The 18727-nt window shown below is 38.4% G+C and overlaps 1 protein-coding gene across 1 annotated transcript in view; it reads left to right on the top strand.

Annotated features, from left to right (window-relative positions):
- LOC134741063 (large neutral amino acids transporter small subunit 2) overlaps nucleotides 1–18484 on the top strand; it is a 39986-nt gene extending 21502 nt beyond the window's left edge. Inside the window, exons 3-7 of the mRNA XM_063673825.1 lie at nucleotides 2048–2173; nucleotides 7782–7923; nucleotides 13332–13449; nucleotides 16989–17189; nucleotides 17468–18484. Coding sequence (XP_063529895.1) covers nucleotides 2048–2173; nucleotides 7782–7923; nucleotides 13332–13449; nucleotides 16989–17189; nucleotides 17468–17872 — 992 coding nt within the window. The 3' untranslated portion in view covers nucleotides 17873–18484. The remainder of the gene's footprint in view (nucleotides 1–2047; nucleotides 2174–7781; nucleotides 7924–13331; nucleotides 13450–16988; nucleotides 17190–17467) is intronic.
- The last annotated feature ends 243 nt before the right edge of the window (nucleotides 18485–18727 follow it).

Genomic DNA, 18727 nt, shown 5'->3' on the forward strand with positions numbered 1-18727 from the left:
TGAAAGTTTAAATCAGTGTTAAGCGAAATTTAGTTGTTAATAACCATAAACAGGTTAAGAGAAATCTCTTGATATCTATGTATTCTAAATGAGTATGTTGCTTGTTCGATACATTCTCTTTCTAGTAAATTAATGAACAGTGTGCGTACTGCGCATTTACTTGCATAGTGAAAGAAAACTACTATTAAGTAGGTACTATTTATTCAACACATTCGTAGACACAGTCATGATTAATGTATATTGGTTATTAAAGATGGAAAGTTTTAATAAGAATAATAAGCCAAGTGGACTTGAGTACATTGCTCCCGTTGATTTTGCTCACATTGACTTCTGACTCCAAGCTACCTCATCAATGCACACTTGATACAACTGTCGATTGCAAACGGTTATCGGAATGATCTTGTTTACTCTCAAACCAACGTGGGCAAGCAAACTGAGTTGTTGTGACTGCTGATCGGAGTGATCGGTTTTACGTCGCAGTTACCTATTGAGTGACTGGTATTGAATGCTATTGTATTGTTGAGGTCAAAAATGATGATTACACTTTTGAGCCTTAATCCCTTGTAATAGGGCGAAAAATGATATATATTTTTGACATCGAGCGTAGTAGGTACTTATATTTACGCACTTGTCGACCTGTTGAATGGTTAGCGTGTTACTCCAGTGATGTTATTGGTGTCGCATATTGAGTACGCTTTCAGAAAAACCAGTATATGTTTGAACTCGACACTAGTAGCAAATGTGCGCCAACGGAGATCACAATAGTATTGTTTAATGATTTAAACTCCGTATTCAAAAAAAATATCCATCTTATCATGCCGCGTGGTTCTCACGGTACCTACGTACTTGTTATTGTTTATACGCCGGTTTACTACTAACTATCTTACACGTTTGTTTACTTTACTTTTCCGACACTACATTAAACCTAATTACATAAATACTAAACGGCACCACCTCATTTAGTACCACTAAGTAATTGGCTTTTTTAGGTGTCAATATGACTAAAGCGTCACCCCTCGTAAAGTTTGATACCTATCCTAATAATTTTAATAGTATGGACAGTGACAGTAGGTATTATAATTAAAAATTAAGACTGAAAGTGTAAAAATATTTTTTACAAGCTTTTATTTAACTTTGTTAGTATGTGTTATATTGTTAGTGTGGGTCAAATCTCGGAAGTTAAAAGACTCACTTGCTGCTTTCCGACTGAGCTGAAAATTTGCATACATATGTAAGTCGGGTGACAATGCAATATTATGGTACCATCGAGCTGATCTGATGATGAAGACAGGAGGTGGCCATAGGAACTCTGTGATGAAACAACGCAAACCTAATTGTGTTTGGGGTTTTTAGAATTGTCTCGATGAGTACCTATTAGTTGCCTGTGGTAAAAAAGTACCTACAGTGAGCGATAAAAGCTTAATGAAGCTTAATCTTTAATGATAAAAGCTTGTAGCAAAAAATTTAATGTTTGCCAAAAACTTATTATCGTCACTTCTTAACTATATACCTACTAAACTAAACTAAGTACAGTAAGCACCTTTATCCTCATCTTTATCACCATCAAAACAATTTACTCACAAGGAAATATACAAATGAATTAAAAATCGAAGTTCTTCCAAGATAAGCGGCTCAATAAACATAATTGACTGTTCGACGGTTCCTCTCACGTCGGGCGGAAGCGTCACTTAACCTAATTACCTCAAGGCACCACTCGCTCGGAAAATCGACTAGATGCCGGCGAAAATTCACTTACGAATTGAGCGCAAACTAAGTAAAAGCACTGACAATGATCTGAAGACGCGATTTAATTTGGCGTCTATGGCTCGCTGCGGGTTTTACATAATTTGATTGACTTTGGCTAACAGTTACGTTAATTAGCTGTTTTTTATCGAATTCCAAGATGTTGACATATAAAGCGAGCTGCAAAATAGAATTCATTCAAAAAGTGGCCATGCACTTGCAGCTGGTTGTATTGTACCTACAGCGAGCTGCAAAATTGCATGGGCACATAATGAACGAACTGAAGACGATGTCATTGTTGCAGGTATCCTGACGGCCATCAACTGCATCAGCGTGAGGTGGACCATGCGGATCCAGGATGTGTTCACCTCCTCCAAGCTCTTCGCGCTCGTGGTCATCATCATCTCGGGCCTATACTACATCTGCATCGGTAAGTTCACTTTTAATAAATGACCGTGTTGATCTTAATATATTTTACCCATATAGGTATATGTAGCTATATTTACCTATCCATAGAGAAATAAGTACCTAAGCTTACTTCTATGACTTATCTCAGACAGTCAAAAGTTCTACAGTAAACTGGGAAAATCGAAGAGTAATCACGATCTAAAAGTATTTCGTGGTTCGATTCAGACATGTCACTGTCTTTATGGGTATTCTCGCTAATACCTAGTATACCTAGTATGGTACCTTAAACTTATTTATAACGACCAGAGGCCGGAATTCTCGTGGCAGTTTTAATTGTCATTAGGGACTTCTCATTTATCGACTTTGGATATATGTACCGATATCGATACAATGTATAAATGAAAAAGATTAAAAGTAGAGGTAAATAGCAAGCGATCTTATAGCTAAAGAGCAATTTCTTCTAGATAACTTTTGAATAGTTGCAATTGCGAAATAAAGGTGTGCATTATAAACAATGAAAACATAATAGTTAATACATCGTTTCACATTTAACTGAAGTCCAAGATTTTTTTTTCAGTTTCACGTTCAAACTCTGTTTTAGGTTTTAGTACAGGGTGGGCCAGTGATAAATGCATTAAAAAAATCATTTTTTGTTTTTAAATAAAAATTGTAATTAGAATTTGGGATAAAGAAATACATTTTACGTTTTAAAAATTAAATCTTAAGATATCGTCCGTAGCGGTCGCGGCAATCTTCCAGTCTTGCTTGTAAATTTTGAAAGACTTTCGTTAGAAGTTGCGGAGATACTGATTGGATTTCTTGACGAATATTCTCCTTTAATTCTGCTGTAGTTGTCGGATTATTGGAGTACACTTTACTCTTCAAGTAACCCCACAAAAAGAAGTCTGCAGAAGTTAAGTCAGGGCTCCTGGGAGGCCAAGCAATGTCACCTCGCCTCGATATCAATTTTTGAGGAAACATTTAACGCAAAACTTCCCGGGGTCACGTTACTTGTATGGCAGGTGGCCCCGTCTTGCTGAAACCATGTGTTGTTGTTGTAACTATACAATTCGTGAAGTTTCGGAGCCAGGAAATCTCTTAACACGAAAGTATTGTCAAGTCTTTCAAAATTTACAAGCAAGACTGGAAGAGTGCCGCAACCGCTACGGACGACATCTTGATGATTTAATTTTTAAAACGTAAAATTTATTTCTTTATCCCAAATTCTAATTATAATTTATATTTAAAAACATAAAAAAATATAATTTATATTTTTTTTTAATGCATTTATCACTGGCCCACCCGTAACTAACAAATCGTCGGGTGACAAGCAAAAGTCACTAAGTACCACCACACGTTCATAGCCATAGTGAACCGTATTATTATCTGAATAAGGTTGAGTTTTGTTTAATTATTTTTAGTAATTAGTTTTGCTTGTCACCTGACGAAATATTCCATTAGTTTCCTTGTAAAATAAATAAGTATTATATTTTTTTCTCATAATATGCTTAAATTACTTCTTTTACAGTAAAATATCTATTATAACTTTTTAATATTTTGTGTTCTACGTTGTATCGATATATATTTGTATAGGAAGTCGATTAGTAACGACTCTACTCTACAGTATTGTCTCCCTAGTAATTTAAACGGTTAGCAGTGACCACTTCCACCTCCGCGTGGCGGCTCACATGGATGATACATCCGTTGCAACCGGTTTGAGTTGGAATTATAGGTAGGTATATAAGTAGTTTGGCTACTTCATATTTAGTACTTATTATTAGCTAGACCAATTTTAATTTAGTATTCAGATTTAAATAGGTACTTAAGTATCTAAATTTGTCGCTGAGTGGCACCGAAATCGTATTAAATTTCGATTCACAAACAAGGTGACATCTTCACTCCTTTATTAATAATTTCGTTTTATTATCTCAAGGGGTTCATGTACTTGTTATCAGAAAGCATTGTAGGTACCTTTGTTTATTATTTAGATCGGGTCGGAATCGGATCGTAAGAAGTGCATATAGAGTACCTAAGTTGAGATTTGATAATCTCGATGTTTCCATATTGGAACAAGTCCACGCATAGGTACCTACCTAATACTTACAGTATATCAATCGCTAGCGTTACCGGTTTGCTATTTCTGTTGCGTGTTATTTATTTATCCTGTGTCTATGAATATTAATAAATTGAGATAAAATTGATTTCCATTATGAGTATTATGCAAACTGTATAATTGTATAGTCAGTCACATATCCACCAATTTATTGAGATGCAACGAACATTCATGCATTTCATTTGGCTGTAAGTACGTCGCGTTCTTAAGTATACTCACAGGAAAGTTTGACCTTTTTCTCAGGGCTATCTGCTATTATTCCTTGTCCTTGTCAATATTTTTTAAACCAACTATACAGCTACACGACCGCTCTACATAACATGATGTGTAATACAAATTTAATTAATGTTACATTATCCTTATTTATACATATAGTAGGGTAAGTAAGCGCCTTGAGTATACACTTTTGTCTCAGGCGATGCCGCTTTGCACGATTGTTCCTTAGGTCAAACAAAGCTGATTTGGCCCGGTAGCCACCAGATCGTACCGTGCATACCCCCCAAAAAGAGAGGGGGAAAGGGTCGGCTCCCCAGGTCCAATCTATGCTATATTTCTTTGCTCTTAGCAACTAGGGCAAGTAATATATCATTTTCGTATAATTTAGGGACTAGGAATTCATTTTTGAAATAATGATTATACCTTTCCATACGAAAAAGTGATTTTTGTACAAAAAATAAAATGTAATGTAATTTTTTGTGACAATTTTGGCTGTTACAATCACAGTGTGGCGATTTGCACTAAAAAAATTGGACAATGTAGGCCATTTATTGTTCATTTTAGAAAATGTCACTTTAAAGTATGCATTCATACATATTTTTTCGTACAAGAAAAACATTTATAGCACGTGGCAGTGACGATTTCCATACAAATGGACCTATGGCCAGTCAAAGATTTAAAATGTTTACAAAAACACTGATTTGGAATTTTAAAATTAAAAATATAATATACTGATTTTAACTAACACGATTTTCACTGATAATTTAAAACGAATACGGGACTTATTCGCGTACAAACTTACGTTTATTTATGGCCTGACGTTTCGAACGTGACTTTACGTTCGTGGTCACAGGCAGACTGGTGAGGAATTGTATCAACATCTTCTTGCCGCGCGGGTTTTGCGAACTACCCGCACTTGATCTTGATTATTAACTTGTACGCTAGGGTTGTCACTTTGCCTACACACAACACTCACGACATCTAATGGTATGTGGCGGGATGTTTTTTCCCCCTTACATTTGCTAATTACTGGATTCCACGAAGACTAAATCCCCTGTCCCTCATTTTGATTGAAATTTCGATGTTTTCTGATTTCAATTGCTTCACGTACCTTCCTGCTGTAGTAAAGACGTTCCGTTGAGAGGACTTTGGGATTATGGAGTTCAATCTAGTGGTTTGGTTCCGACTGTAGCAAATGTTCGGCTACCGCAGACTTATCTATCTGACGTTTTTTAACAGCTGCGATATGCTCCTTGACCCTTTTCGCTATAGTGCGTTTGGTTTCCCCAATATAGGAACTGCCACAGCTGCATTCAATCTTATAAAATGATTTTAGTCTGAATTTGGCCATAGTTCCATTTGTATGGAAATCTTCACCGCCACGCGCTATAAATTGTTTTTTTTTTCCTACAAAAATATGTATGAATGCCTCCTTTAGATATGCCTCGATTAGATATACGAGTGTGGGTTTATGAAACGAATCAAATTTAATGAGTTTCATAAAAGGATCCCACGAGTATTTTAATGCCTAGTTAATTATGTACAGTTATATACACTGCTTTATCCACATGAATATTATAAGCTTCAACAAAGCAAAGTAATTTTATACTTACAAACTACTTTTTTGCGCATGTCACGCATCCGCTATTTTTTTGACGTGATAACGTCTTATAAATCGATGAACACCGCTAGCATGCACGAAAAAGTGTCACGTTGTGGACTGATCTCCATGGTAACGTTCTGGACAGATCTCCATGGTAACGTTACGGCCATGACTTTAAATATGCTTATGACTATGGAAGGCAGAGGTACTTATGACGTTATCACGCAAAATAATAAAATTATCGTCCGGAAATAGACTTTACAGACAACCATTTTTTTTATTCAGAGATAAACTAGAGTCCGACTGCCATATCGTTCGATATCAAGTAACGTGCGAAAATTATCAAAATTTGCAACTGACACTTCATTTCGAACAAAACGTCATATCGACTGATATTAGAATAGAGGCCAAATCAAATTTCTTTGTTTCTCACAGATGTTCTAACCTAAATTTGAATGTAAATAAAGTATGTATTAATTATAGATAACAGACACATATAATGACATAGGTATACAGGTTTGTTAAAATAGACCGTTAGGTTATCGGTTCTGAATATATTATAGGGAGGTTATAATATGGTGTAAAAAAAACTAGTGGCTCTGGGAGTTGTAAACCTCGCAGCATAGCTTTAAGCTGAATAAATGTATGGATCCGCCGTTTAAAATAAGTTAGAAATTTTGAAATTACAAAAAAAAAACATTATTTTTGTAGGGCTAGTTAAATAAAAGCTTGTTAAAATGATACGAATACGCTTAGCTCGCGCTTGATTAATCAACAATACAAAAATTTTCATAAAAAAAAGTAAATACATAAGTTTGTGCAAAAAAATACAAAGTTATGTCCCAGCATACAATTACTGGGGATCGAACCAGCGACTTCCCGACTTCTAAGAGAATGTTTGCAAACTAGGCCATGATAGATCTTAGTTAAGCTGACGAAATTTGGCTCCTTATTCTCGAGTAAAAACTAAATATGTAAATACCGCCTGAACCAGCGATACAAATTTTCTACATTTTTTGCCTTTTACTCTATAAACATGTCTCAAAAAGAAAAAAAACCTATGATATCGATACTATTTGTTTAGGCGCGAGCTATTACGCCACCGCCATTTTGAAAAACATTCAAAAACCGGATCGCCAAAAAAATCATAGAATCACAAAATTTCACGAGGATCGGTTGAGAATTGTGACCAGGGGCCCTATTCGAGATGCACAACTGTCAGTTTCGGCTTCAACATCAGTTCAACAGTGGAATGAATCATTTGTTCATCAACTGTGGAAAGTATCATTTGGTACAACCAAAACTCATTCATTGAAAAAATTATGCAACAAAAATCAACTTTGTTTTCTTACTACTATACGGTTTAAAATGGCTCTGAACTCTGCGTGGTTCGGTTTGGTTTCGTTGTCACCTAACTGTGGATTGCTAATGTCAAATTTACCTATTCGACAACACACGATTTCTTCCATTCAACTGAAGTTCAACACGAAACGTCACTTAACGCATGTCGAATACCGCTCCTGTAGAGGAGAACATCCCGACATACGAAAGCAAACTGCCCGAGTCAAAGCGTAGACCTTCGCTACGCTTCGATCAATTATAGCTAGACGTGTCATTGATAATTTCAGCGACACATTATACCTAAATAAACAACTGCCTCTATTCGAAGTTGGTTAAAAGGTGAATTAAATTTGACAGGACACACGGAAAACTTTGAAAACGCATGGGAGGGCAAGTACACAGCTGGGACTGTGGCGCTGGCCTTTTACTCTGGTCTCTTCGCCTTCGGCGGCTGGAACTACCTCAACTTCGTCACCGAAGAGCTACAGGATCCGTACAAGTAAGTTCTTCAAACAGGTAAAGCCAGCAAATTAGAACGGGATAAAAGATATGGCGCAGCACGCGAGACTTGCGACAGAAGAAAAGACAAATGACCATCGCCCGGGGTTTACCTTTTATCCCTTTTATCTAAATTACTCAAAGTACATCTGTTTAAAATTTTCCTTGTCAGATCCCTCGGCTGTATCACAAACTATTTAATACTAAAATTATACTGCTACAATTTTGCGTTTAGCCTCCTCATAACCGAAGTTTTAGGTAGAATATTATTACGTGGAAGATCTGAAAATTCGTGTCATCTGGGAAAATAACTACAAACACTTCTATTAAACTATTCATAAGGTCGCAACTAATCAATCCTATTCACTCCATTACTCTAATTTGATTGTGTCAAGAGTAACATAACACCATAGCTAGGTACCTACTCGTAATTTAATGAAGATACGAAACTAGAGGAACAAATAACGAGCGTTATAAGCGATATTACGTGAAGGCACGATCTTCTTCCACTAAGGACAAGTCAGGGCTCAGCCATTCTTATAATGACGTGGTTAAGGCACACGAACACACGATAAAAATGTGCAGACGATAAAAATAGTAGGTACCTATGCAAATATTTCACATAATATTCTATGGAATACTGTATGTTTACTTATACTGTTATGATTATGGAATGTTATCCTATTGAGGAATTAACTACCTATGTACTTGTACAGTTCTTGTTTTTCGTGATTTTGTAAAAAAATTGGTTGAGCTAATTGAGCATTATGTAAAACAATGCTTCATAGATAAACACTTATTCCCTCTGGGATGTTCAAGTCCTCTTTATCGTAACGAGCTGTCATGATGGAGCATGCAAGATTAAAAGTTGTAGCTTTAGCCTTCAATGCCTTCATGAACGACTATAGAACGTTACAATTTATAAAAGAAAGGGATATCTAATTGAAAAAACCCACGAACCCTTTCGGTCGACACTCGAACTCACACTGCAAACCGAGGGTCTACCGCGAAAATAGAAAATAGACAATCTAAATTTCGTTATCTGCCTCTCTTTCGCTAGAATACGCAAGTGATAAACAGGCAGATAACGAAATTTCGATTTTCTATTTCAGCGGTAGGCCCTCTGGGTCTGGTATCATAACAATAGTTATAGGTCCATGGGGTCCCAGCGCGCACAAGTTGTTTGCAGAAATCGCGAAGCGTCTAGTTGACGTAACTGGTGACCGAAGAGCTGAAGGCTTCCTCGCACAACGCATCAGCATTGCGAATATTGCGATACAGCGAGGAAATGCCGCCAGCATCCTTGGTACAATGCCTCAAGGGCCTATTTTAGATTTAAGCTAGTTATTAATTTCGTTTACGTAGTACCACTGTATATATCTTGTATGTAAATAAATTGAAGAAAAAAACCCACAAACCCTTTCGGTCGACACTCGAACTCACACTGCAAACCGAGGGTCTACCGCGAAAATAGAAAATCCAAATTTCGTTATCTGCCTCTCTTTCGCTAGAATACGCAAGTGATAAACAGGCAGTAACGAAAATTCGATTTTCTATTTCAGCGGTAGGCCCTCTGGGTCTGGTATCATAGCAATAGTTATAGTATTTTTCAAACAAGAAAGGTACGATGACTGGTGTAAACTCCATACAATGTAGAACCTTACAACGCCAAATCTCAAAATTTTATTGAGATGACACCTGTCACCGTGCCCTTCGTGTTGGAAAAAATACTACAGTGTGTGAGTGACATTATTGTATGTAAAATGATTACTTAAATATATTAAGCTTCATAATTCTATGATTAATCCTAAGAATGGAAGGCGAATAATGTCTTGTAAACCATTGTGTGGTTTTTCTGATAAGCATAAGGCAAACTTAGCAAATAAAGACCTTCGCGTTAAAGCAGTGTTTGTGCAAAGAATCGACTTTTAAATTCTTTGAAGTAGATCCCTCGAGAGATTCTCAAACAAGCCTGAGTGCGTTCGTCTGTTCAGCTTTGCTTTTCAGTTAAATGTAGGTTTCATTGGACATCCATTAGGAAAATAACACCTGTGTTAGGTTATTTACTAGGACAAAAAGGTATTATTATTATTTGTTTACTTAACTACACGTATTTGACAAAACTAATGTGCTTACATATTTTTAAGTTATTTAATAATTAACAAAGTTTAGTGGCTACTTATTTTTGATTGATAGTATTGATACCTTACCTAACCCTTTTAAATCGTTGAATCAATAATCAGTTTTCAAACTATCAGTTAATTAAAACCGGTGAAAGTTTTTCATCCTCAACCCCGATTACTCGTACTTTTAATCATCGGTGAAAACTTTTTCAGGGAAAGCTATTCCTAAAAAGTGATCGTGAGTGCACATACGTAAAGGAATAAGTAAATACATATGTAGTATTCATTCATTCATTCATTTCATTTATTCCTTTATAAAACATAGTTTTACATGTCAAATACAGTATTTCATATTTACAACTCTCTTCTTCTTCCTGCCCTTATCCCACGTTATGTGGGGTCGGCACAACATGTTTTTCTCTTCCATTCTCCTCTATCTTTCGTCACCTCAGCACTCACTCCTTTCTTTCTCATATCCTCTTTCACACAATCCAACTATTTACATCTAAGTTACATAGCAAAACACATCAGTATGAATATAATATTAGGTATAAAGGGGCCCACTGACTATCAGTCCGCCGGACGATATCGGCCTGTCAGTTGTTCGGAACTGTCAAATTTTTGTTCTAACTGACAGGCCGATATCGTCCGGAATTTTTAAATAATAATTGTACCTACCCGACATAATTATCTTAAGGAGCCTTAATTATGTCGGGTAGGTACAATTATTATTAAATGATTACAGTCAGTTCATATAAGTATATCATATCACATAATTATGGTTAGTTAAATTTTTATTTGATATTTCTATAGCTTGGGATTGTGAACCAGTTCAAGAGTGCACGCCGTCAAAAAATTCGTCAACAGAGTAGTACGCTTCAGACATAAGTTTAGCCTTAAGTTTATTCACGAAACCTCTTTTACCAGTAGCACTTTTAATCTCTAAGGGTATGTGGTTATATATCTTAGGGCCTATTGAGTGGAGACACTTTTTAGGCTTAGCTAGACGCGTACGTGGTGGACGCAGTTCGCCTCTTCGCCTAGTATTATAGTTGTGGGCGTCACCGCGCGTCGGGAATTGTTCAAGGTTACCTCTCACTACACATACTTGGCTACGTCGAGAATATATAGGCACGGGAGGGTGAGGATTTTGGTATCCTTGAACAGTTCACGAGCGGGGTGATCCCAGGGGACTCCACGCATGCAACGAACTGCCCGCTTTTGAAGTCTAAATATTCTGTCGCGGTTGGCTGTTGCCCATAGTTCTGTACCATAGGTTAGTGAAGCGTGGAAGTAGCCGAAATAGGCTTTTCTTACGTTGGTAGGATGTAGACTAGGGCGTAGCCTGCTGAGCGCGAAACAGGCAGAAGACAAACGGTCGCATAGTGAGTCAGTATGGGGATTCCATGTTAATCCAGAATCTATTATGAGACCTAGGTATTTTACTTCGTCCACCTGGGGAACAAGTTCGTTATTGCAGTAAATATTTAAGTTTTGTTCTTTTTTTCCACGTAAACAGAACTGGATGATATTTATTTTTTCTACGTTCAGTATCATTCCATTCACTGAGAACCATGATGCGACGTCGTTCATTACCTTGGTAAGTTTAGATCTAAGTTCCTGGTGGTTTAAAGCTGAGTAACGTGATACTATCTTCACGTCGCAGGTACAAAGAATAGGTCGAAGTTTTCTTTCTTTCTATCTTTTTGAATCAAAAGAGATCATATTCATGCTGTAATTAAGGGTCAGTTATTCAGACGATCTTCTTTAACTCAGCGATATTAAAGAGAGGAAGATATATGACTGCGTGTAGTGTTGTGCCCATACCAAGTCATTCCAATCGCTCAACGACCACGGGCGGAGCCTTTGAGAAACGTCTATTTAAATTTCGGCGCATGATACGCTGTTTTCAGAAAAAAGCGTATCAATTATAAATTCAGCGTATATAAATTGCGTATCAGCTTAAATTAAATTAAGTTCACATTTTTGCTACATAGGCTATGTAGCAAAAATGAGAACTTAATTTAATATCTGTCAACTATAAAATAACCACAACGTCCCTTAGCTGACGGCGTCACTGACACGCGCATAATTAACGGCGTTTACGTCTAATATGCTTTGGTCTTTGGTTGATGCCGTTTGCTGCGTATATAGCGTCAAATAAATTGTATGGGAAGACAGCAACATTAGAACGTGACGCTTTACGCATCGAGCGATGTCAATTGAAGACCAACATAAGTTTTTAATGTTGAAGTCCCGTTATCAAATCAAATCAAATATCATTTATTTTCAGGCAACTAATAAGGCCCTTAGATACCTTACAAACTAACATATACAGTTAAGTAAAGATAATAAAAATCTTATAAGCTATAAAATAATTATGTCGGCGACACAGTTTTCTATTGCGGTGTAGGATTCGGCAGATTCCCACGGAACCGCCGAAACAGAACACCCTTCGGCCAGAAGTCCGCGCTCGCGATGGTTCCCATCACGGCCGCGGCACGCGCACCACGAACGAGCTAAAGTGCACGTGGCGCGATCGCAGCTGGAACACTTTCAGCTCGTAACGGATCTTCTTACGAACATATTTCACCACATCGTCAGCCGTGGCGGAAACATGCAGGCGCGATACATATAGCGTCGTACCCGTATTGTATTACCGTACCCACTCCGCCGTGCCACACAGGCTCTTGCGAGGCGCCTTGCGCGGCCTCCTCTCCTTCGACGCCTGTCGTGTGTCCCGTTACACTGGCTGGTCCTCGCTCAAGTCACTCGCTCTTGCAACCATTCAGAATACACGGCACGAACACTCGTCCTATTACATGTATTATTCATAGCGTTTATCTCGCACTATGCGCTGGGAGTCATTTCCACATCCAGCCTCGATAGTGTGAACTAGGCGGTTTTATTTACAATTCAAATAACGGAATACCTAATACGAAATAATTTACCCAGGTATTGGGAAAAAGTATGGCTCAGGCCAGGCCTATTCCAACTTTTCGCCTATTACTGAATAATCTCTGTTTATCATATAGTTATTCGTAGTGCATCTTGCTAGTAGTTACTCGTAATTGACCGTTCGAGATGTGCTCCGATCCATACATTGTGTATGACCATTGGCCGACTATTTACGACAGAGGGGAACGCCTGCATGTTAATGGCTACTCCGTTTGGTTATATCCTCCTAGTATTGAGCAGTCTGTTATTACGCCTCCACGTCACTAGACAGACATAAAAGTCATAATATTTTTATGATCTATGCTCAAGTATGTGATATACGTTTCAGGAATCTCCCGCGAGCTATATGGATCGCCATGCCCATGGTCACCATCATCTACGCGATGGCCAACGTCGCCTACTTCGCCGTCGTTAGCAAGGATGAGATGAAGTTTGCCGTGGCAGTGGTAAGTAACGCAACAAATGAAAGTTTTGTAACACAAACTTAGGTGGTTGTCACACTGCCGCCGCATCTCGTTGCGAGACGCGGAGCAACGGACTCGCATGCGGAGACAACGCACCAACGTCCGAGTTTTCTCCGCATCTCCGTCCGGAGCTGCGATGCGCGGCGTCCCGCGTTACTTCCGTCTCGCGTTCATTTCACAGTCGATAAAATGGAAACGGAACTTATTCAGAACGCTGCGGTGATACTTTCAGTTTGGTTTTTGTACAATCGTGTCATAAAACGAAGAAGACACTGGGTACATCCCTATTTACAAACCAGATTTATAAATGGGTCTTTTGCTAGAAATTACCAAGATTTTAGGCAACACCAAGAAAAAAAAATTCTGCACCCGTATGTCAACCGCGTCATTTGATTATTTGCTAAACAAAATTGGAGTGATGATTACTGGCACGGACACAAATTTTCGACGTTCTATTATAGCGGAAAAAAAACTTTGGCTTATTACGCTCAAGTAAGTAATAATCTACTACTTCAATTATACTTTTATAAGAATTCCTTATATTTATATTATGATTAAAACCGATATTATAAAACTAAATAGATTTGGAATTAATTTTGGGTTTTCAAACATAAACTTATCGACGTCGATATCCATTGCGCCTTCTTCCTTCTTGCACTAAAATCCGTACGGCACTGCGGAGCTCGGTGTGACATACCCTGCGGCACGCACCGCGTCTCCGTCCGAGCGCGCGAGTCGTCGTGCGTCTCGCTACTCCGCGCGTCGAGGCGGAGCCAGTGTGTCGTACCATGCGATTTTTCTATACAAAATCAAGATTCTACATACAAAGTTAAAAAACGCATCAACGGACGCCGCTGCGAGATGCGGAGCAGTGTGACGACCGCCTTACCTACTGCACTCGCCAAGGAAAATGACAGGAACGCATTACATTATGTATATATCTCACATTCAGTAGCAGTTTTATGGCGTGACGCCGCTAAGAGCTGTATTTTGTACAGATGCGCGATTGTTTAGAGTATTTTAAGCGGCTGGACCAAGGTTGGACCCTCGTTGTCACTCGCGCGCCTGTCAAAACGTAGTCTCTCCTTAGACTTAGGTTCAATATCACTCGTGAGTCTGGGATCATAGACGATTCGTACATCGAATCCACAGGGGCTCCTTCCCAAAGGTGACAGCAATACTCCATACGGGGTCTGACTTGCGATTTGTAATATAACAGTCTTTGCCCCAAAGTAAAGTATCGTAATCGCTTCATGATCGCTTCGCTCTATGTAGAGCATACCGAGCTTTATGGGGATGCCAGCGAGGCTTTGCCATCCAGGCCTTAATGAATTTATTAATCAGTGAAGAAACCTTTACTAGTTTTAACCATTAAAGACGCACTGCCGAAATGCAACATTGTGTGAGTATAGGTCAGTCGCGTAATAAAAGTGCCGACATCGCTTACAGTTTATTATTAGTGCAATAAAGTTATACGTCAGCGCCATGATGTTGATTGGCAAGATATTGCAATAAGTGAGTTATTCCGCTTTATAAAGGTCAAGAAAGGTTCCTTCACTCACCTAACGCACACGCTGCCCAGTGGTTGAAGATTTTATTATACCTATCGTATTGTAATTAGTAATTAGCGACTGTATAAGTATGCGGTATGCCATACGAATAAATAAATAAAAGTCAAGAGTATTTCTATTGAAGCCGTGGTCTACGTAGTTTTTTTTTTAAATATATAGGTACCACTTTGGTGGCTAACAAGCATTCCTCCCGCCTGATGTTGGTAAGCGTTCACCGTAAATCCAGGGACCTAGCCAAGATGACAATCGTTTGCACTAATAACACTAATGACCAATGTAGCACACTTGTATGATAATGTACTATTACCGCTACCCATTAATGCGATAATAATAATAGACATTTGTAGGGCGGAAAATGCCTAATGTATGTCATATTTTATCTTCTTTGTCTTAATAATAACTCTGTTGTAGCACATAGTTATAATAATAGACTGATAATAGAGATATGACCTGTCGTGGTATATTACACCGCGCTTAATTTATAGTTGCTAGGTACTTTACATTATCTTTGTTTAATAAATAAACATGAAAGTACTTAACTGAGAACACGTGGAGTTATTTACACACTGTAGGTCTATTCTCGAATGTGCTACAAGAAATATAAGGTAAGATAAAAAAAAAATTCATAAAAAATATCCAAAAATTAAAACAATCATAATACGCTTAAATAGTACTTAAATACTAAAAATTTACAAACATGGTTTAGAAAAGTAAACAAACTATAAGATCTTGTAAGCAAATATAAGATCTTGTAACAGGTTCTAACATATCTTACATCAATATCTAAACTAAGGACCTTAATACTTGTATCTTAGGGTATTTCGTGTTAGTAGGTCAATGAAGTGTAAGTTAGAAAATATATTAGTAATAATAACGTATGTATAAATTAATTACTGATTTTCGAAGTTGCTGTGATGCTTTTAACTTTTCTAGGTCATCATTTCGGTCGGTATTTATAATAACGCCTCCGTTCTTCGTCCTTTCTCTTTCCGCGAACATGTAGTTTGAGAGCTTCGGGTTTTATCAAGTCCTGTATACATATACAAGTTTTCTCGTGTCCTAGCTGGATTTGCCCTTCTCCGCAAGGCAAATTACAATAGAATTGGTCTTGGTAGGTACTATAGATGAGTTTTTACCTTATCCATTGTCGGCGAAGGATACTTTTGACTCTATTTTAGGGCCAATTGGATTGGAGCTCCTTGATTTGTTCTCGGATATTCATCTGTTCGGATAAAGCTTTAAGATGAGCATTGTTAACTAAAACTTCCTGCTTAACCGCCTGGTACTGCAGGCCAGCTGGGACACTCCACCTGCCACATTCCTGCTTATTTTGTTTATTCTTAGCTTCTGGTCCGAATTCAGTTTTCCTTCATTTACAAAAGTGCATATTTCGTCCAGGCACTGTTCTATCGAGGATAGTTAACCTTGGATTTCAGAGGTTGACACCACATTAACTGACGCGGGCTGCGCTGAGCGTGCTGGAGAGGGCAAAGTTGAGTCCGTATTCCTAGGTGTTATTTCGGGAGGAGGAGTCCTTAGAGTTCTAGAACTTCTGTTAAATGTGTCTCCCTATGTGCGTAATTTTGTCCCCATTACACACTTTGAATTGCAAAACGTGTGAAGCTCACAGTTATAGAAAAGTGCTGATGTTTGACACAGTTACACAATTTTTGTTATAATATAAATAAATTAAATATTTTAGATGACACGACTGCCCACGATAGCGATCGCCAACTTACTCACCGGCAAATGTCAAGTGCAAAGAAAACGGTAGACTTTGGTTCGATGGCGTAGTCATACCTTAACCCATATATGCTAATTGCGTCGTTATTGAATATATAAGTACTTATATGTATTTTCGACCCATTGGATAAAAGTGACTTAAAACGAATCTACTTATAAATCTACCTATGTCTATCTGTCTAAACTTGACGTTGTTTGTCTCCTCAGAAATTCGGCGAACGTCTCTTCGGCGCGTGGAGCTGGGTGATTCCCGTGTTCGTGGCGCTGTCGACGTTCGGCGGCGTCAACGGCGTGCTGTTCACGTCGGCCAGGCTGTTCGCGACTGGCGCGCAGGAGGGACACATGCCTGCTTTCTTCTCGCTCTTCCATATAAAGCGCCAGACCCCCATACCGTCGCTCTTATTCACGGTAAGATTGGCTTATCTGTAAGTACATATGGATAAATACTATAGAAGTTCAGTTTAGCTCTACCAAATTCCTTCAGTAGTCAGAGTAGTCGAAAGAGTAACGACAGAAACAAGAAATGTGTTAACTCAAAAGATTACCAGAGATTTTAGATATTTCAGATAAGGTACAAAAAGTCCCCTGTACCTACCTATTTATAGAGCTTTCGGGATGTTGAATTTTAGTTTTGTTGTTTGACATAAAGTACAGCATTTAATGAGCCTGTGTGTGTATATTTTCAGTGCCTGTTCTCCCTACTGATGCTGTCGACGAGCAACGTACTGGCGCTAATCAACTACTTCTCCCAAACGCTGTGGCTGTCCGTGGGCGCATCCGTGGTGGGCATGCTGTGGCTGCGGCGCACGCGCCCCGACATCACGCGCCCCATCCGCGTGCACCTCGCCATCCCTTACACCTTCCTCGTCGCTATCGGGTTCCTGGTCTTCGTGCCGGCCATATACCAACCCAAGGACACGGCCATAGGAGTCGCTTTACTCCTCAGCGGAATACCTGTTTATTACCTCGGTGTCAAATGGCAGTCGAAACCGGAATGTTACCACTCTCTTTCCGGATGCGTTTTAAGGCTTTTCCAAAAAGTATGTTCCTGTATTTACGTAGAGTCGAATGAGAAAATGTCACAAGGTTGAGGTAGTGATGAGAAATGTAATATAATATAAAGGACCAACGATTTATGTGAGTACCTATATGTACGCTTATATGATATAAATATTGTGGGTACATGTGGAATGAGAAATGTCTGCGATTGTGCTTCCCAATAGATAGGCAGAGGGCCGTCCTTTCATTATGTTACGTACCTAAATAAAATAATGTGTTTTACATAAACTACATAAAACAGTATTCTTAGGTAAACTATTAAACGACAATTTATTCGTTAAAATGACAAACACCACTATGTTGGTACTGCGTTTCAGTCTGAAAATATGTTTTAAAAATAGGTAGGTAGGTACGTTGTACTGTTGATTATTATAGTAAGCACAAGTTTTAACAATGATTAAGTAATAGTAGTAATCAACTAATCATGATGATTTAAAAAGTAAAACAGTGCGTTGACAACTAGTTGAGTGTGGACAACATTGTGAATTGCTAGTTTTACTCTACTTATTTTTTTTTATAAATTTCCTTTGATTTGTTCAATGACGGTGTGTGTATTGCCTGTGCTTACGATATGAATGTATGTATACATGCAAAATCATTAAATGGGATGGGATGTATGCTTATACAAGCCATTTTACTAGACACACAAAAGTACAGTCGCTATCAGATATATCGATCGGAGCGGCCAAGGTGTTCACAATATCTGAACACGCACTCTAACGCCCTAACAATAGAGGCGTGTTCAGATATTTGTGAACGCCTCGGCCGCTCCGATATATCTGATGGCGACTGTACCTAACTTATAGGATGATTCATGAGACGTGAGCTGGACTGATTCTGCACACTCAGCAACTGTTGATTGATCGATCACAGTCGTATTTAGTTGG

Source organism: Cydia strobilella, chromosome 4 (genome assembly GCF_947568885.1).
Source record: "Cydia strobilella chromosome 4, ilCydStro3.1, whole genome shotgun sequence".
NCBI lineage: Eukaryota > Metazoa > Arthropoda > Insecta > Lepidoptera > Tortricidae > Cydia > Cydia strobilella.